At 36.5% G+C, this 19,591-nt stretch overlaps 1 protein-coding gene and 1 pseudogene across 2 annotated transcripts; one reads left to right on the forward strand and one right to left on the reverse strand.

The window, feature by feature from the left end:
• Window positions 1-5,746: 5,746 nt before the first annotated feature.
• LOC104586078 (Transmembrane amino acid transporter family protein) lies at window positions 5,747-8,186 on the forward strand. The gene is made up of 3 exons (XM_010243190.2): window positions 5,747-6,216; window positions 6,609-7,216; window positions 7,335-8,186. The coding sequence occupies exons 1-3, from the start codon at window positions 5,919-5,921 to the stop codon at window positions 7,872-7,874; spliced, it is 1,446 nt and encodes a 481-aa protein (XP_010241492.1). The 5' UTR covers window positions 5,747-5,918; the 3' UTR covers window positions 7,875-8,186.
• Window positions 8,187-13,387: 5,201 nt separating this feature from the next.
• LOC104586079 (L-ascorbate peroxidase 2, cytosolic pseudogene) lies at window positions 13,388-18,552 on the reverse strand (annotated as a pseudogene). Its single transcript, XR_016080995.1, has 4 exons — window positions 16,896-18,552; window positions 15,062-15,265; window positions 13,867-13,957; window positions 13,388-13,721 (listed from the first exon to the last, which is right to left on the reverse strand). The product of XR_016080995.1 is annotated as an L-ascorbate peroxidase 2, cytosolic pseudogene (transcript).
• Between the last annotated feature and the right edge of the window lie 1,039 nt (window positions 18,553-19,591).

The raw sequence follows: 19,591 nt of genomic DNA on the forward strand, positions 1-19,591 counted from the left end.
CCATTCATAAAATCTCTATTACATATAATATTAAAACACTATGATATGGCAAAGATGGAAGGTTTAACATGTTATGCACAACTGTGCACTACTGGCATTAATATGTGGACTCTATATATTTATTTTCCAATTAATTTTTCTTAGAACCCAATGAGCATTTCTTTTAATATTTTTAAAAGCAGTGTCATTTCCAGCTTGCCATATAATACATATTTCATTTATTTATTAATTAGACATATATCCAATACTTTTAATAATATAGAACTCATATTTAAAAAATGACACAAAACAAAACCTTCTTTTGTCCATGTGGCAAATAAGCAATTCAACCATAAAAGTCAAATGACTTAACCCATGATGTCATAATTAAACAATAAAAATATATATAAAAACAAAAAATACATCAATTTTATAAAAAAAATAGATGCATTATTATTACCATTATCATCATCTAAAATTGTCACGTGCAAAGCACGTGAACACTTGCTAGTTTTCTAAAAAGTGACTTGTTATAAACCAGACAACATTTTTTGAGCCAAAACTCGTTCAACAAATATAGAATGGAAAGTGGAACATAGACAGTCATTTTGGATTCTTATCCCAAAATTGCATCATTTGACTAGCAAAATTTCTCCCGTTTATATATTTTTTTCTTCTTTTTTTAAAGTCCACAGGTTATTCCATTAATCACTAAAAAATCTGACATCCATGAAACTAGTCTAACAAAGCCTAGGACTTAAAAGGCCCATGTCATGCAACATAAAGGAGACACCCCAAACTTGGCTAGTTTATAAGCCACTCTATTACACCTATGAGAAACATGATTAAACAAACTTTCAACATACTAATAAAATATTAAGGTAGCCACCCCTTCACTTGGAATAAAGTTTGGGGTTAAAAAAAAGTGTTGACAAAAAATCTCAACTTCTAAAATTATTTCATTTTGACATATGTGAATTCAATGGTGTATTGACTAGGGGAGGTAAAAGATACTTCATAAATTTTATTGATGATTTTTCAAGATGCACCTATCTAAACCTAATGAAAATAGAGAACAAAGTCTTTCACATGTTTAAATAATATAAAACTGAATTTGAAAATCAATTAGAAAAGAAAATTAAAATCCTTAAAAGTGGTTGGGGTGTTAAGTATTTCAAGCAAGGAAAAGTATGATTATCAACTCATTCTCACCATCCTTTCTAGGGGTGGGCATGGACAAGATCATTTCTAGGGCCTACTTGTGGTCTTTAAAAACTTGATTTTCAATAAAATAATAATAATAATAATAATAATAATAATAATAATAATAATGATAATAATGATGATGATGATGATGATGATGATGATGATGATGATGATGATGATGATGATGATGATGATAATAACAATAGTATAGTTCAAAACTTATCATTATGATCTAAATTTTGCAAATATTTCCTTTTATATTATTTATCATACAAATTCAAATGTTAAATTGAAAAAAAAAAATATATCAAATCACTTAAGTGAGTTAATGTTCAACTAAGACCATGGTCTTTGTAACCATGAGTCCTTGGATTTGAAGTCTTCACATCCTCTTTTTTTTTTAGATTTATTTTAGAGAAAGTTTAGTTACAAGGTTGGTTTCTTTTTGTTAGTTCTAAGGTTGGTTTCTTTGTGTTGGATCGGGTAAGCTAAACCCCTAGGCCCTGGAACTAGCCTTGGTGGGGTTGGTTCCAAGAATTAAGAACCAAACCGTACCTGGTAGTAGGTTAGGTAGGGTTGGTTCAAGTTTTGTTCAAGATTGCTCCCAGTTGGTTCCAAGTAAAATACATCCATTTGCTCACCCCTAGTAGTTTATACTCACTTGAGCCTCTTTAACATTAATGTACTTAATATCGACTTAGGCAAATAGTTAGGACATTCTCTTGGGCGGTCTCTTAGATAGAGAGAAGCAAAACCTGGAGGTCTTGAGGTTGTTCATGATTGTGACCAGTATCATAGACTGGTCGAGGTCGTGTATTTCTAAGGATGTGGCATTAAAGTAGCACACATAGACTTTGAGGGGAATGTCCTATTTTTCCTTTATTGTCATCAAGTTTATCTAGGTGTTTTGATGTTTTCTGCCACTAATAAAGTACTTAACGAGTTACTCGTTGAACTAATCCTATATAGATGTTTATGGACCAAGGCCGAAGCCCTAAATGTCTAAGAGTAGTTTAACAAGTCTTGATTTTTTTTCTTGATGGTCAATCAAGTCTCATATTTCATCGTAGTGTCCAAAGTTATTGGGCATCTTCAAGTTTGGTAGGAAAGGATGGTGAAAGGTGACTCTTTAGCAAGTTGAAGTTTGTTTGGTATGTCTACCTTCCAATTCTTCATCTCCCATAACATGGCTTCGAGCTTCACATCTAGCCTGTTGATCTCTTTGTAGCGGTCTTCCTTCAAGGTTGTCAATCTTCCAAATAAGATTTCACCTACCTGGATTGGCTTTGGAGTGCTTCGACCTTACTTGCTCCTTCAATTGACAACCCCAATGGCTCCATGATTGGCTTTGGATTGTGTCATCAAACTGATGGATCAGCTTTGGTGGCATTCCTCTTGAACTTTGGCTAAATGTTAGTGTTGGATTTTAATCTCTTTAGAGATTAAATCCAATGGGGTTTGATTGGTTAATTACATGAAAAAATACACTTGCACACATGTTTTAAAAAATAGCTTCTCTCTTACTAAAACCAGTTTTTAAATTGTTCCACATTGGAAAATTACAAGAATTGTTTTGTGTTTTTTAATAGGAGCTGATTTACACTTAGATAGAGGGGAGCATGGAGGCTTGTTATCGTGCAACGCGCGTGCACACATGTGTGTGCGCAATGAGGCACACTTCGCGCACACCCGCATGGCTCGCCAAGGGCAGTTTTGGCTTTTGATGTGAGGCTGACCGTTGATGTGATAAATGGTCACAATTTGATCGGATGTGATCAAAAGGTTCAATTCAAAGTTAACAGTCACTACCTTTTAAACAATCACAATGTTTGAAATTGTGATTGTTCAATGTGCATTTCTTTGAACCAGCACCTTCCTCTACTCCATAACTCTTCATAAACTATTTAAGGAGCGTGAATCAAGTATTTGCACACACATTTTTCAAAAATCACTTTGTCTCTCTCTCAGTCCGGAATGCTACTATCTCACAGAAGGTTTCTTCAAAGACTTCAACTTTGTTGGTTGCAAATTCTAGTCCAAGGATTTGTTGTATCCTAGGAACGGATTTGCCTATAACCCAACAGCAAACTCAATGGAACTGAGTGGGGGCAAATAACGTTTTAAAGACAGTGTCTTCAAATACACCTTAGAGCTTCTCATCCAAGCCTTAGTGACCCCATTTCCCAATGGGCCATTAGTAGGCTAGCTATTGGTAGGTTGGCCATTAGCAAGTTGGTTGTTGGCAAGTTGTCGCTAACACATAAGTTGTTGGTTGGCTGCCTCATACCTTGAACCTGGAGGCTAGGCATTGGGTGATCTCCATGAGACAGTTGAACTACTCCTTATGTCACTAGAGCTTATTGTAATGGTTCCTCGAAAGAACAAAGGAATTTTGAGACCTCCAAGATTCTCTTGATGTCTTGAGCCTTTCTTTGTTCATAATTTCTACCATGAAACTTTTGGTCGCCATTTTGCACAATGATACCAATTATTACTTAGATCTACAACAAGGATAAGATCAAAAATGTCCTTTAGGCTCAATTTGGAAGGAGTACAAATACAAATATGTAGAGTGCAAAACCCTGTGTTTTGTATTATTTTGTATGTATTTGCACTATACATATTTGTATTTGTACTCTTTCCAAACTGAGCCTTAGATTCTGATGACCTTCTATCACGAGAAACATTAGAAACCCTAGAATTCATCCCTAGGGTGGAGTTTTTGACTCTCAATTCAAACAAGGTGAACTCCAAGAGAGATTGGTAAACCAAGCTAAAGTAGAATAATTGAGCTGAGGTGATTTTTGATTTTGTACCTTAGGTTTTGTGCCATTATATAAAGGAGGGGCCTGGTCAAGGGAGTAGCGGTCTCTTGATTGGCCCTTCAATTGAAATGGTCATCATAACTCCCCTCACAGTTTTCAGTTGATGTTGCCACTGCTAACCTCATTGTGTATAAGTGAAATAGTATGCACTTTGCCCCATATTTGGGAGTTCGGCTTCTGTTAGTACTTATGTGCTTTATTTCATGGGGAGATATTCCCAATGCAAGGTTGCAAGAGGTTGTTCATACGGTGTCAGCAAGGGCTTGCACTAACCGAAGCCAAACCCCATATTTGGTTGTATCAATAAGGGTTTTTGGAGTTTTCATAGAGTAAAAAATAAACCATAGCTTTGCTATAACATTATTTGTAGTCACCTTAGGCTGCATTTGGCATTCCTTATTTTAAGGGCTTATCTTATTTTTGTAGTTAAAATCAATGTTTTCGAACTGTCGTTGACCTAGACGGTCGGACCATTCGGACCGGAAACCGTTCAAGTGAACGGTTTCGTTTTACCCCAAACCCGGTCTCTAATAAAAAATTGTTGAATTAGTCAACGAACCATTGACGCAGACATTTGACCATTGAACCGTTCGACCTGGAGAACGGTTTGAGGTTTATTACTTCTGACAAGTTTTGTCATAACAATAATGAAAAGAGAAGAAGATCTCACACTCTCTCTCGTAGATCGGTCGTCTAGAGTCTATACTGCTCTCCCAAATCTCTAAATGTGAGATCTCTCTCACTGTCTCACACACCTCTCTCAGATCTCATTCATCGCTAGTTTTTCACCATCGCCATCGTTGTTGCCGCTGTAGTTCACCATCGTCGTCGTCGCCATCACTATTGTTGTTGTAAGTCATCGTTGCAGCCTACAAGTCCTCTTCTTCTTCTTCTTCTCTCTTTTCTAAACCTTTTCAGCCGGCAGTTTCTCAAATCTCTCTCATTCAAACCTTATTTTCTCTTATATTTATATGCATCTTACCCTAATATTCCAATATAATGGGTAAGATGACATATCACCTGTTAAAATATTCAAATCATCTGAACCGTTTGACCTAAACAGTCAAACCACTAACCTAAAAACCGATAGTCGGAACTGTTCCATTTCTGGATCGGTTTTTAAAACCTTGGTTAAAATGCCCCTATGAACACTGAATTTTTAACACCAAAGTGGCTGCATTTGGCTTTCCTTATTTTAAGGACACTAAGTTTTTAATTGCAAAAAGGAAATAAATCCTTAAAATAAGGAATGCCAAATGCAACCTTAGCACCTTTTATTTGTTTATTCAAGAGGAAAAGTTAAAATTATGTCACCTTTTTATCTTATTTATCACGATTCTCCCCAAGGCAAATTAAGGAAACGATTATAAAGAGTGAGAATAAAAAGGTAGGAATAATAGAATAGAGAGCAAGCATATGCGTGCAGCCAACTTAATTCATTCGCAGCCACGCACGACAAAATAATGGAACGTGACCATTGTTCTCGATTCATTATAATCCAAACCAACTTTCTCAAATTGTCAACTTCCCTAGTCAATTTGGAATTCACATCTGCGCCCCACAGCATATCCCAACCGTGTATTCGGCTGGCTGAGCTGGTAAAGTCTGTTCCCACTGACCTGGAGGTAACGAATCTCGCCTTCTCCCTTCCACCCCTACTGTTTAACCAAGCTAGAAAATAGGAAAAGAATGACTACACATATTATATAATTATACATTAGGCCCATATGACGCCAGAGAGATGCATACATCAGAAACAAAGCGTGAACATACCAATTAATGAAACTTTTGCTATAAATACATAGCCAACTCGTTCAGCTATCAAGCAAAATTCTCCAGGTATCCTCGACTGAGTGATCGAGCTAGCATTAGATAGCCAAAGCTTGGTGGAGCGACTTCGCAAAGCAAATGCTGGGTGGTAAGCTGCTGAAGTCAACCCAGTGGTGGTCATGTCTGGGTTCAAAACTTCCACCGCACCGGAATCAAGTAGCGAGTGAGTCAGTCCATGGTTCTCGCCTTGCAGCTGATGAGTTGAAGAGTTGCCAGGTCTGTTTAGAGGAGAACAAGGCGTGTAAGTGTAGACCAGGAGAAGACATCGATGAGCAGTTGAAGAAAGAAGTTAATTGCACAGATGGTGGTGATCACCACGTGAAGGCAAATACTTCTTTTGCTCATGCTGTCATCAACATGATTGGAATGCTGATAGGTAAAGTTAATTTTCCTTTATTCAATGGCTTACCAGTAGATATATTTGGATGCACAAAATTGTTAAAAAACTAGGAAATCTGCTTTTAATTTGGTGCAATGAATGTATAACACAGAGCTTGAAGAGACATATATGTTCCATAAATGGATCCAAATGTTCAATTCTATTGGTATAGTATATTTATCAATTAGCCAGGAATGCAAATAATGCATAGAGAAAAGATATCTATTATGTGAGATGAGTTGATGTTCTGTAGATTAAGTAGGTAAAAAAAGACAAAATAAAAGGAAGTCACCACTCAGACAGATTTAGGCATCATATATAGATGATCGAGTTGATGTCCCGTTGATGTTAATGAACTCGAGTAACATTAGCAACTTATGTTTTTTCAGGCCTTGGGCAACTATCAACCCCTTACGCTCTAGAGAATGGAGGTTGGACTTCTGCATTCCTTCTTGTAGGGCTTGGGATTGTCTGTGCGTATACAACATATTTACTAGGGAAATGTCTCCAACAGAATGCAAAGTCAAAAGACTACCCAGATATTGGAGAACATGCATTTGGACTTAAGGGGAGAATTATCGCTTCTACTTTTATCTACATGGAAATCTTCATGGCCCTTGTTTCCTACACAATCTCTCTGAGTGATAACTTGACCACTGTTCTTTCTGGGACACACCTCAGTGTGCCATGGGTGCACCTATCTACCTCTCAGCTTCTCACAGGTATGGCGGTCTTGGTGGCACTGCCTAGTCTGTGGTTGAGAGACCTTTCTTCTATATCCTTCCTTTCATCCGGAGGAATTCTTATGTCTCTGATCATCTTTTTAAGTGTACCATTCACAGCAGTTTTTGGTGGTGTTCGAGCTAACCACAGCATTCCTGTGATTCAACTACAAAAAATTCCTGCAATATCTGGTCTTTATGCTTTCAGTTTTGCTGGCCATATTGTTTTCCCCAACATTTATACAGCCATGAAGGATCCTTCTAAGTTTACCAAGGTATACTCCATTCTCTTGTATACAATTTTCTTTGTTTACAAAATTTTGTATATCGAGAGAGAGGGAGAGAGAGAGCTGTTTCATTGTTTGATCATTTTTATCTACTGTAATTTTTCAGGTTTCAATTGTGAGCTTCACTCTTGTTACGATCCTGTACACAGCTCTTGCATTCATGGGTGCAAAGTTGTTTGGGCCTGAAGTCAAATCCCAGATCACTCTCAGCATGCCCAGACACCTGATTATTACAAAACTTGCACTGTGGGCAACTATATTGACACCGATGACAAAGTATGCACTTGAATTTGCCCCGTTCGCAATGCAACTTGAGCAGAATCTTCCTTGCTCTCTGAGTTCTAGAATGAAGATGTTCATCAGAGCAAGTGTTGGGTCATTGCTACTTCTAGGAATCCTGGTTTTAGCTCTCCTGGTTCCTTATTTCCAGCACGTCCTTGGCCTTACGGGATCTCTTGTTAGCATTTGTATTTCGATTATTTTTCCTTGTGTGTTCTACACCAGGATTTATTGGTCTCAAATTTCAAGGTCTCTCGTAGTGCTTAATCTGACCCTTATTTTGATTGGCTCTCTTTTGGCGGTATTCGGGAGCATTTCGTCTTCAATATCACTTTTGGAAAGCATAACAAGAGGTCATGCACATTGAAGGAATGCCAAGAAGATGCGTTCATATATGTTGTTGTGGTGGTTGTTTTTATGGTTACTGTTTTTTATCTTCAAACAAGAAAGCAGGATGGAGTCCTTAGTTAATACGCAATTCGTCCTCATGTTGTTTTAAAGGAGCTAGCACTGAGAAGCTGAGATGGATGTTCGGTTGGAATCAGTACATCTATATATATTTTAGTAAAATGTCTTTTATTTTCCCCAAGAAGTACGAGTAGGGTCTCTGTATCTCTTACAGTAGTTTTCAAAATAACACAATATCCCCAACTACTTTTGGGATTTGGACTTTGGGATATCTAGCTGCTTCAGAAATTCAGAACAATTGAACGGTAGAAATAAAGGAAAATTCCCTTACAACTAAAGAGGAATGTGATGCTGAAAGAATTTTGTAAACTTTTTTCTGTCACATGAAACCATTCGTTATTAGTTTAGAATTTGATGCTAAACGTCTAAATCAAAAGATTCACAACTCACAAGCAAAGGACACGAGAGTAAAAATGAGGAAACAAGGAGAAAAAATATATTCACACACGAAAGAATATAAATGGGGGTATGAATTGGGCCGGCCGGCAGGCATGTTGGTCCACGTAATCACTGACTAAACCCGAGTTTAAGTGGTGCTTTATCGCTTTGTCCAAGTTAGGAAACAAAGCGTAGTAGAAGAATGATTGAGAAAATAGAAAGAAATAATGAGAAAATAGAATTACTTATTGGAGGCTAGGCCTTGGGTGATCTCCATGAGATGGGTGAAATACTCCTTATGTCACTAGAGCTTATTGCAATGGTGACCTCCACGATTCTCTTGATGTCTTAAGCCTTTCTTTGTTCTCTCTCCCATAAAACTTTTGGTTGCCATTTTGCACAAATGATACCAATTATTACTACTCAGATCTGTAACAAGGATAAGATCGAAAACGTCCTTTACGTTCTAATGACTTGCAATCATAGGAAACATTAGAAACCCCAGATCATCCCTCCGGTGGAGTCTTCGACTCTCAATTCAAACGAGGTTAACTCCAAGAGAGATTGGTAGATATAAAGTACGTAGAATAATATGGGCTGAGGGGCCTGGGTCGAGGGAATAACGCTCTCTTGATCATTGGCCCTTCGTTTGAAAGGCCAAGTTTATTGGTGTGTCGATCTATACAGTTGCTTTTATATCTAATATATATATAAAGGAAGTAGGGTACCCGTGCAAATTGCCCAACCCATTTATGTATCCCTGATTCTAAATCATCTAACCTTTCTTCTCAATTTCCCAAACCCATCCCGACTCGTCCCACCAAACGTTTTCTACTAAAAAAATATTTCTTAATGCTTATGGTGTGACTTAAACTCGGATCAATTAAAGATAGTGCCAAATCTATTAGCACTACTTTAAGCCACTAAGTCATCTCACCTTTTGTGTTATTTAATGGAATAAAATAGATTTCATTAACTTTTGTATTCATCAAAACAATCAATACATATATATATGATTAAAAATTAAAAGAAATAATATTTAAAATTAGAATTTTATAACTAAATGAAATAAACAATCTATCAAATCCAAATTTACATCAAATGATGATTTTAATCCTAAGAAATTTATACAAATAAAATATTAATAATAGAATAATTATCTTAGAACTTAAAATTTATAAATTTGTGCATGATATATAATATAATATGTTCATATTTATGCATCTCGAGTATCGGGCATTGGATACCCTAAAGTCAAAACCCAAACTCGTCCCAAACCCTATAGGGTTTTGATAAACGGGTCTTATTAGGGTCAGGACGGGTCGAACACCCAAAAATTCCCATGAAATAGTCATCCCTAGGCTACAACCCCCCACCATTCAGACACGTCGCATTTTCTGAAAATTTGTTGTTAAAACCTACATCCAATACCACCATTCAGACAAGTGGCCTTCTCATTTTTTGGAAAGCTAGACACGTGGCAATTTCTGAGAAATTCTACCGCCCCCCACTATTCAGACATGTGGCCTTCTTATTTTTCTACAAAGCTAGACACGTGGCATTTTCTGAGAAATTGTTGCTAAATCCAACAACTACCATTCAAACACATGGCATCCTATTAATTCAAGAAATAGGATTCAAAAAGTGAATAGTTTCACTCCTAAACATTCTCAATAGACAGTAATTTATTATCTTAACACATGGCTTAAGACATGTTTATCCATAGTCTATTAAATACAAATGGTGGGACCTATTAAATGATTACCATAAACCCACGTTTGTTTTTAAATGATTTTTTTCAAAAAGAAAATACTTTATTAATTACAAATTTGATTTAACTTTTAGGAAGCAACCTAATTTAACTTTTAAAAATAAACAACTCAAAATAGATTTATTAGATAAATAGTAAATACCAAATAAAGTGGATTATTGTTTACCAATAAGATCTCATTTAACATCTTAAATCAAATTAAAAAAACATAAGTTAATAATGGGTTTCAAATAAAATAGGTCAAAAGAGATTGTCAATTACAAAGATGTAGGACCCATATTAGTTTTTTTAATTTAAATTTTGATAACTAAATAATAAACTTCAAACTAAATTATATACACATTTAGTTGCCCTGTAGTTAGTAAGGGGGTTATTCTCTAGTTTATACATAAAAGAATAATGACAAAATAGAAAGAAAATAATAAGGCAATTGCCTATTTACAAAATTTCCTAAACTAAGAGTTGCCTCTCTTGAAGCTTTCCAAACTTAGAGAACTTTCTTTATTGGAGATTGCCAATACTATAATTTCCTTCTTTATGGTGGTCGACCCATCTCCTTCCTTAATATGCCCCCTCAAGATAAAACGGGCTAGAAGCACATGAACTTTTACCTCGAGTAATCAAACCGATGAGAAGAGAGGGGTTTTGTAAACACATTTACAATTTTATCCGCAGTGGAAATATATTTCACAATGAGAGATTTTTGAAGAATTAAATCTCTCAAAAAATTAAAGTTCACTTCGATGTATTTGATACGAGCATAAAAAATTGGATTAGAAGCAAGATATGTAGTACAGACATTATCACAATAAAGAATAGGAGGAGAAGACTGATGAACCTCTATGTTACGTAGAAGAAACTGCAACCAAAGTAATTCAATAGTGGTACGTATTTGTGGTATTTGCCAAGGACCAAAATTCAGCCTCAATGCTAGAACGAGCAATAGTAGGTTGCACTTTAGCACTCCCAGAAGATCAAGTGAGATCCAAGAAAAATACCACAACCACCAGTGGAACGTCAATCATTAGGATAGCCAACCCTGTCAGCATATCAGAATAGGCCACAAGAGAACCAGAGGAGTGAGCATCAAAAAGAGTCCATAATCAAGCATATGCTTAAAATAACAAAGAGTTCATTTAACAACGAACTAATTGTCATCAATGGGAGTCTAGAGAAATTGACAAGCTTTATTAACTACAAAAGTGGCATCTAGCCTACTCAAAGTAACATACTACAATGCACCAACAATACTATGATATTGTGTAGGATCAAACAAGAGCTCTCCTTGAAACTTGGATAGCCATGAACTACATGCCACTGGTAGACAATGGCTTCAAAGCTAAGAGATTGGTCTTTTGCAAGAGATCAAGACTAGATCGCCCCTAAGAAAGAAATAAGCCAGTGTGATCATGATGAGCTTCTACACCAAGAAAATGATGAAGAGAGCCAAGATCCTTAAGAGAAAAACTATGAGACAGTTTTGTGATAAATTGAGAAACATGGGAAGAAAAAGAGCTAGTAATAATAATATCATCATCATAAACTAAAACGTAGAGATAAACATTAGTCTTGTGATAAATAAAGAGAAAATGATCACATTTTGAACCTTGGAAACTAAGTTCATGCAAACAACCACTCAATCTAGAGAGCCATGTTTAGGGGCCTACTGAAGCCCATAGAGAGCTTTACGCAATTTGCACACATAATCAGGATAATTTTGATCCTCAAAACCACATGGTTGTTGCATATATATGTCTTTAGTAACAAAACCATTCAAGAAAGCATTATGCACATCCAGTTGTTTGATATCCCAACCACGTAAAGTGGCAAGAGAAAGAGTCATACAAATAGTGGCCGATTTAATTATCGGGCTAAAGGTATCAATAAAATCAACACCAGGAATCTATGAAAAACCTTGGGCAACTAACTTGGTTTTTACCTCCCAATTGAACCATCAGGTTTCCTCTTGATTTTATTAACCCATTTTGAACCCACAACATTCATAGTGGGGTTGTAGGGAACCAATTGTCATGTGCCATTTTGGATGAGGGCATGAAATTTTGAGGCCATAGTTGAACACCAGTGAGGTGATTTAGCAGCTTGAGAGTATGAGCAAGGCTCGACTTCATTGGGATTTCTATTACTTGAAAGAGCCGCTAGTATAGGATAGCATGTAGAAGACATGGGCTATTGAGAGCGAGAAGTCATGGATCGAATTACCATGGAGTGAGTGTGGAGGAACTGTAGGGGTAGCATCAAGAATCTCCTATACCAACCTTGTACGTTGTAGAGGAACCTGCAAAGAAGCTTTAGAAGAGCTAGAACTGAGTAGAAGATGTAGAGGAACCAATTGGAATAGAGATATTAGTAGGTGATAAGGCTAGATAGGCAGAATTATGAGAAGGTAATGCTTCTCGTGAAGAAACCACCTCTGAAATCGGTGGTAAAACAACTTCCTCCCATAGAGATGTAGGCAGTGCAGAGTTCTAGGGAATGGTTATAAATCATTGTTCATCAAAGACAACATGGTGGGCAATAATCTCTTAAGATGTAGCTAGATTAGAACAATGATATCCTTTATGCTTCGAACTATATCCAACAAATATACAAGCAATAGAATGATAGTCCATCTTATGTTTTTTGTAGGGTCAACTCATAGGATAGCAAACACACTACAGTAAATATGCCCTATACCGTCCATCGGTATAGGTGTATGATCCATCAGTATATCTCTAAATGAGCTACTTCGACGGTCACCTAATGCATCTGGTATGATATTGTCGGTATAGACCTTATCCATCAGTATAAGGTGTAGACACCTATACCAACGGCTTTCTAAACTGTCGGTCAAGCTATCCATCGATGTACATCATAAGTATGGAGTATGGCATATATTGTTATGCCGACGGATTCGATCATCACAATATGGGTCTTGTCTGTTGGTATAGGTTCACTTTATACCAACAGATTGTGCACATTGGTATAGGGTCAGGGTATACCAACAGAGGTGGTCCGTCGGTATAGGTTCAGGTAATACCAACAAAGCTAGTCTGTCGGTATAGGTCCAAGATATACCAGCTGATATAGTCTGTCAGTATAGGTGTTTTTTTTATTTTCCTACAATCCTGTTTGCCTAAGATGTCCAACACAAAAAGAATACCTGTACATCAAAAGTTTGAGTTTATATTGGAACAATGAAGAAAGAAAGAAAGAAAAGTTTCAGTTTATATTGGAAGAATGAAGATGAGCTTGGAACAATGAAGAAGATACAAAGCCAATTCAACTTGACAACTTTTAATATTATGATACCCTCCATGTGCTTTGAGTTTATATTGGCTGGTAGACCTTTTCACACCACTGAATCCTAAAGATACAATACCAATTAACACTTTCCTCAATTTATACAATATACCACTTATGATACCAAAACCTGTAGAGAATTAAAAGAAGTCCTTATTTTGTTTTTCTCATGTTCGTCAATCCAGCCATGACAAAGACCTCCTTAAAGCTAGTAGTTAAATTTCTCTAATTTGACAGACCTTAATCTTTCATCCATCTATCTAGGAGTTCCTCTTCATGAAGTTGATTTTTCTCTACCTGTAGAAATAAAAGGTAAAACGAAATAAATAAAAGAATGGAACAAATCCTTAGAGAGTGAAAGCAAGCAACTATTCTTGAAACACCTAAAGTAAAATAAAATATTACAAAACAAATAAAGTAAAATAATTATTATAAATATTACAGCTTTGATTTCCATGAGGATGATGGCTTGAAGTCCAAGAGTTTCGATGCCCATTTGGTGAGACATCTGGAGTAGTAAGAGCATTTGGATCCTATTAAATTAGAGAAAATTTGATTAGTAAGAGCATTTGGATCCTATTCATTATCAAAAACAAACCTGTTGTCCATAGTGGATAGCTACACAACAGCATAAAGCTGACATAAGCACTGATCAGCAAAGTAAATTCATTTATTAAATTAATTAATTACTGGTTTAGTACAAATATTCCAGCAAAGTGGATAGCCATCAAGACTTATCTCCACAGTGGAGAATTCAGCAATACCAGCTAAAGTAGGTAGTGCATACTCTAAAGTTGGGGGAGAAGTTTGTATCATCCTACTTCTCTTCAATCTCTCTGCAAAGAGATCAAACATATAGAAAGTGTCGAGCAGCATTGCACAGAAGACTTAGAGCTGTACAAGACACTAGTAGAGAAGATGGTAGGAAAAGTGACAATGATCCATTCACTTAATTTTGTTCTTTCTGCAAGATATGTTTGGCAGCTATGGTATTATAAGATTACAGGTGTCTCACATTGGCATGGAAGATAGAAATTCCCACATTGGCATCCAAAAATGTAAATGACTTTTTCCTTTTCCTTATATTTTGGAAACAGATATATAGCTTCTGTAAAGTACAACTTATATAGGGAAGTACAAATCTAGTCCAAACAATAAAGCCCATCTAAGTAGAGAGCAGGCTGTCCTCCATTTAGAAACCACAGAAGCATTTTCATCATTTTATAATGAAGGCATTTGCAGTTTTGTACATACAACAAAATGACCCCCTAGTTACTTGGTGAGCCCTTCATATAAGATGAAGAAATCAAAAGGTCAACTAAATTCTCTGTGCCTAACAAATTCCAACTATCCCCATGACAATTGTTTCAGAAAGGTTTGACAAGACCATTTGGGTCGTTCCAGTAGCCAGTAGATTGGTTTTTTCCTAGCAACTGTTCCCATATGGAATCCATTAGAACTTTGGGACATACCAACATACTATATTCATTGTATCATATAGACAGAATATTCTTGATAGAACCTCACTTTTGGTTCTTTTTTGTGATAAGTGATAGAGTCTCACTTGATCTGCTGGACAGAAACCACATATCTACTACAGAGACAATCAACTAAACATAAGAGAGAACTTGTCTTACAGGTCTTCTCATGTGGCAAATGCCAAGTTCTTCACATCTTCCGACTAGATTCTATGTCAATTCCCCAGTACTCAATGTCCTTGTCCTACTACAAGTTTAGAATATAAGCAACATTCTCTTCCTGTATCAGGTGATCAATATCATCAGGCTTCTGAGGTTGGGAACCAACAACAACATTGTCAGTTATGAGTGTGTAATTCATACCTGAAAACAGAAAAAGGAAAAACAAATTACATTAGTCTCACAACCTCAAAGAGCACTTTAAAATTTAACAACACAAGCAGTTGTATTAATGTTCATGAATCCAAAAGGACAAAGTGCAATAACACATAATAGTACTCATGATCCTTTATTCTGATCGTTCCATTGCATATTAGTTTAGGACATAACATTGTAACTCTGATAAATTTCAGATCAACAGAATCTGTTTTTCTTTTTATTTTCTGTAGAGGTAAGGAAATTGACCATCACAACAATTGCAGATTTCAGATGAACAAGGCCACTGCCCAATGCTTGTCCCAGTTATCTGGGGTCTTAGAAAGGGTGGACTAGATACAGACCTAATCTCCTACACTATTTTGCACTAAGTGGCCACTCACAGACTTCGAACCCATTTTCACACTTCTCAGCCTGGGATCTTGCTATAGTACCAAGAAATGGTCTTTCAGTTGCAGATTTCAAATATTCAAACAAAAACTCCCAAGTACAGCAATTGTCGTCAAACAATAAAAGAAAGTAAATGCTTCTCTTATCAGAAATCAATCAAGAGGAAAGGTTTCAGCCGTGCATAGTGATATTGCTGTAGAAATTCTATCATTATCTCAATGCCTTGTTATCATAGACATGGTGTTCAACTGTTGAATGGTGTTAATATCTCTGCAGCTCTGCCACATAAGATCGTTATTATGTGGGTTTGCAAAATCATGCTTTAGTTGATGCACATCTCAGTTAGATTCCATATGACTTACGAATCAAACATGGAATATTCACGCATAAAGAACTTTTACTCCAGAATCTTATAGGTATATAACCGTAGGAAGTAATAATCCACCTGAAGAATGGTGAATATGAAAACCTTAAAGTAAGAAGTTCATAGTCCACAGAAGCCCAGAAAAGAGGGATACTGGTTGTTGAATATAAAGAACCAGACTACTAATTCATGGATTAATCATAATCAAGTTGGCATGAGATTATTTTTGCTTAATTTTCATGTGCTCAGACTCATGGTTTATGGAGATTAGGCGGAAAACCATCTGGAGAGAATAAGTGAATAACAGCATTTTGGTACAGTTTACTCTAAAAGAAAGCAAAAGTCAAAAGAGCTCTATAAGAAATCACCAAATACCAATTATTTTTAGGATTTAATAAAAAAAAAGACTAACCAAAGCAGAATTCTTTCCAACAATTAATGGATTGTTTTTTTTTATTTAACAATTAATGGATTGTTCAGAATCAAAAATAAACAACTCCCTCCTTTAACAATAAATCTGATTGACGAATGGTCCAAATTCAATTAAAAAGACTTTATGTTTTCATTTACTTTTAAAATCCATCAACAAAACATTGTTGGCTCAATTGTCATAGTTGGCGGAAAAGTAAACTAAATTATCATAAGTCCTCTCTTCCTCTACAACCCATAAAGAAAAATATCACAACAAAAATGAAAAATGAACTAAATTAATAGACACAGTGGTAGAGTCATTCTCTTCAATGTTATATTAACTGGAATATGAATATTAGAAAATTCAAGAATTTACCATTCAAACCATAGTAGGGAATTGTAATAAAAAATCAAGGAAAAAGAAAAGAATGAAATTCAGGAAATAGGCTTTACCCTCCATCAATGAATCCATCCTGTAAGGACCAAAGCCCAAATGCAAAGAATAATATCCTTAATATATGACGAGTCCACTTGCAAGAAATCTGCATTATTTACATCATTCAACATTGGGTATGGTGAAAACAAAGATGGAAGCAAATTTAAAGAAAATAGAAATAAAAGAAAAGGATAAGAGTAATAAAAGTTGTCCTAAACAGTTTCAAGTAGTAACTTGGTCAAGCGAGAGAGTAGATACTTATCGATGTATCTCTGAAACTACAACAAATTTAAAGAACAGCGAGATGTTCGTCAGAGAGAGAAGAGAGAGGAAGAAAGAGAGAGAGTCAGGTTTGCTTCAAGCGAGAGAGTCATCTGCCAGAGAGTTTTCTCTGTTTCTTTTTTTTAAAGAAAACCATGTAGATACTTCTCAATGTATCTCTGGAACTACAACCAAAATAAGAGGAAATTAAGTGCAAATTATGTGGATGATGAGCTACACAGCAATTTCTGAAAACAAAACAAAGGAAATTGAAGTCAAAAGCCAGCCAACTTCATTGCAAGTAATTGCCTTAACTAGTTCTAGTAATATGATAAAAAGCAAATGACAGTATGTCTTGCCGCCAACAGCTCATCACTCTTACGCATCAGCAAACCCAAGCTCAGAGAGTTTCAGATGAGCCTCTGTATAATCATCGAAGAAAGCATCCTCATCCGCAGCATATTTCTCTACAAAAGGACGGAAGGCAGGATCACTCAGAAGGGCCTTGTCTGATGGCAGCTAGATAAGTCTTTCCTTCTCACCACTGAGGAGCTCCTTGAAGTAGGTGTTATCAAAGATAAGAGGGTTAGAAGTCCTAGCTCCTTCAAACCCAGAACGCTCCTTGTGGCACCTTCCCAGGGTGTGGCCGCCAGAGAGTCACTGAGTCCCATTTGTACAGTAAAAACTTCCCTCAGATGGTCCGAACCCTTAGTGGCATCAGGCAGACGTCCTTCTGGTGGTGGCTCAGGCTTGTCCTCTCTTCCAGGGTGGAACGGAATTTCAGGCCCTCCGGTAACTTCAACAGAAATAACATTGGCCAACTAGTAGATGTCAGCATACGACAAGGTTGGGAACTGTTCCTTGATGGGCTCCAAGAGCCTAACGACGATATCAAGACCGTTGTTGGCCGCATTACCAAGCTTCGCTGAGTGCTTCATGGTTCCGAATGGACCTCCTATCTTAGACTTGACATCGAAGGTTCCGGTCGAGTAACATGCCAATCGGAGCACCAAAGGGGCGCAATTCTTCTCAGCGATTAATCCCTCGAGTTTCTTTCTGGACTGCCTTCTGGTATTCCTCACTCACAGTTGGGTAGCACTTTCCCATGGCTATAATTCCTTCTCAAGCAACAGAAATGGAAGACCAACACCCTAAGAACGGATTGAGAATGGCACGAGCAGACCACAAGCTCTCTTTCGCCAGAGAGTTTTCCTGTTGTGCGCGCAATGGCGTTTGAGCGGCAAAACCTAAATCAGCGACTAATTTTGAGTCCGCCAAAAGTTGGAAAGAAAAAAAGAGGCATTAAAATTTGCCTCTAAAGACAGGAATTCTAGTAGAGAGAGAGAGGGCGGGAGAGGCGCGAACGAAAGAGGGCAAAAAATACACAAATTCCCTCACGCGCCATTTCTTTTTTATTTCATTTTTACTTTTATGCAATACCGACGGGTATAGATATACTTATCGTCGATATAGAAAATTACCATATGACGTCGATATAGAAAATTACCATATCGATATAGAAAATTACCATACGACGTCGCTATAGATTTTTAAGATCCGTCGATAATAGATATCCTTCACCGACGGACTCTGATCCGTCGGTATATGTGGACCTACACCGATGGTTATTTTCCGCCGGTGAAAATAGCGGTCGGTATACGGCAATTTTCTTGTAGTGACAACCAAAATTTCACAAAATAGAATAATCTGGAATTTGACCAAACAACTTCTCATAGGGAGAGAGTTTACTTAGCCTTGGTGTTGGCAACCCGTTAATAAGAAAAGTTGTTGTCTCTACTACCTTAGCCTAGAAGGATTTGGGGAGAGAGGAGGATGCCAATAGAGAGAGTGTGGACTCAATAACATGTTGATGCTTCATTTCAATAAAACCATTATATTCATTTGTATGAAGACACCTCGCACAATGGATAATTGTTTCATTGTCCAAATATTGAGACAAACATTGATATTCTCCTCCGTAATCACTTTGAAATATCTTAATTTTAGCATAAAGTAAATTATCAACATGTCTCCTAAATTTGAGAAAAATATCAAAAACATTATATTTTCTTTCAATAGGATAAATCCAAAAAAAAAAATTGAGTAGGCATCCACAAACAAAACATAATAATGATATCCTTGATTTGAGACAACTAGAGCAAAACCCTAAGAGAAAATTAACTCCAAGGGAAAAGAAAAACTAGTAGTAGAACATGATAAATGTAACCGATGGGCCTTGCTCGGGCCATGCCCATTTTACATGATTCACAAACAAAATCATTGCTAACTGCTCTAGAATAAGGAAGTCCATACTTAAAAATAACATTCCTAACAACTTTAAGAGATGCATGACTGAGACGATGATGTTAGTCTTTCAAAGAAACTCTTTCTCCAACACAAGCTATAATTGTATCTTGCTTTGTAGAAGTCCATGTTGCAAATTGATAGAGTC

The sequence above is a fragment of the Nelumbo nucifera genome, chromosome 1 (assembly GCF_055504915.1).
Source record: "Nelumbo nucifera cultivar China Antique chromosome 1, China Antique-T2T, whole genome shotgun sequence".
Classification (NCBI taxonomy): domain Eukaryota; kingdom Viridiplantae; phylum Streptophyta; class Magnoliopsida; order Proteales; family Nelumbonaceae; genus Nelumbo; species Nelumbo nucifera.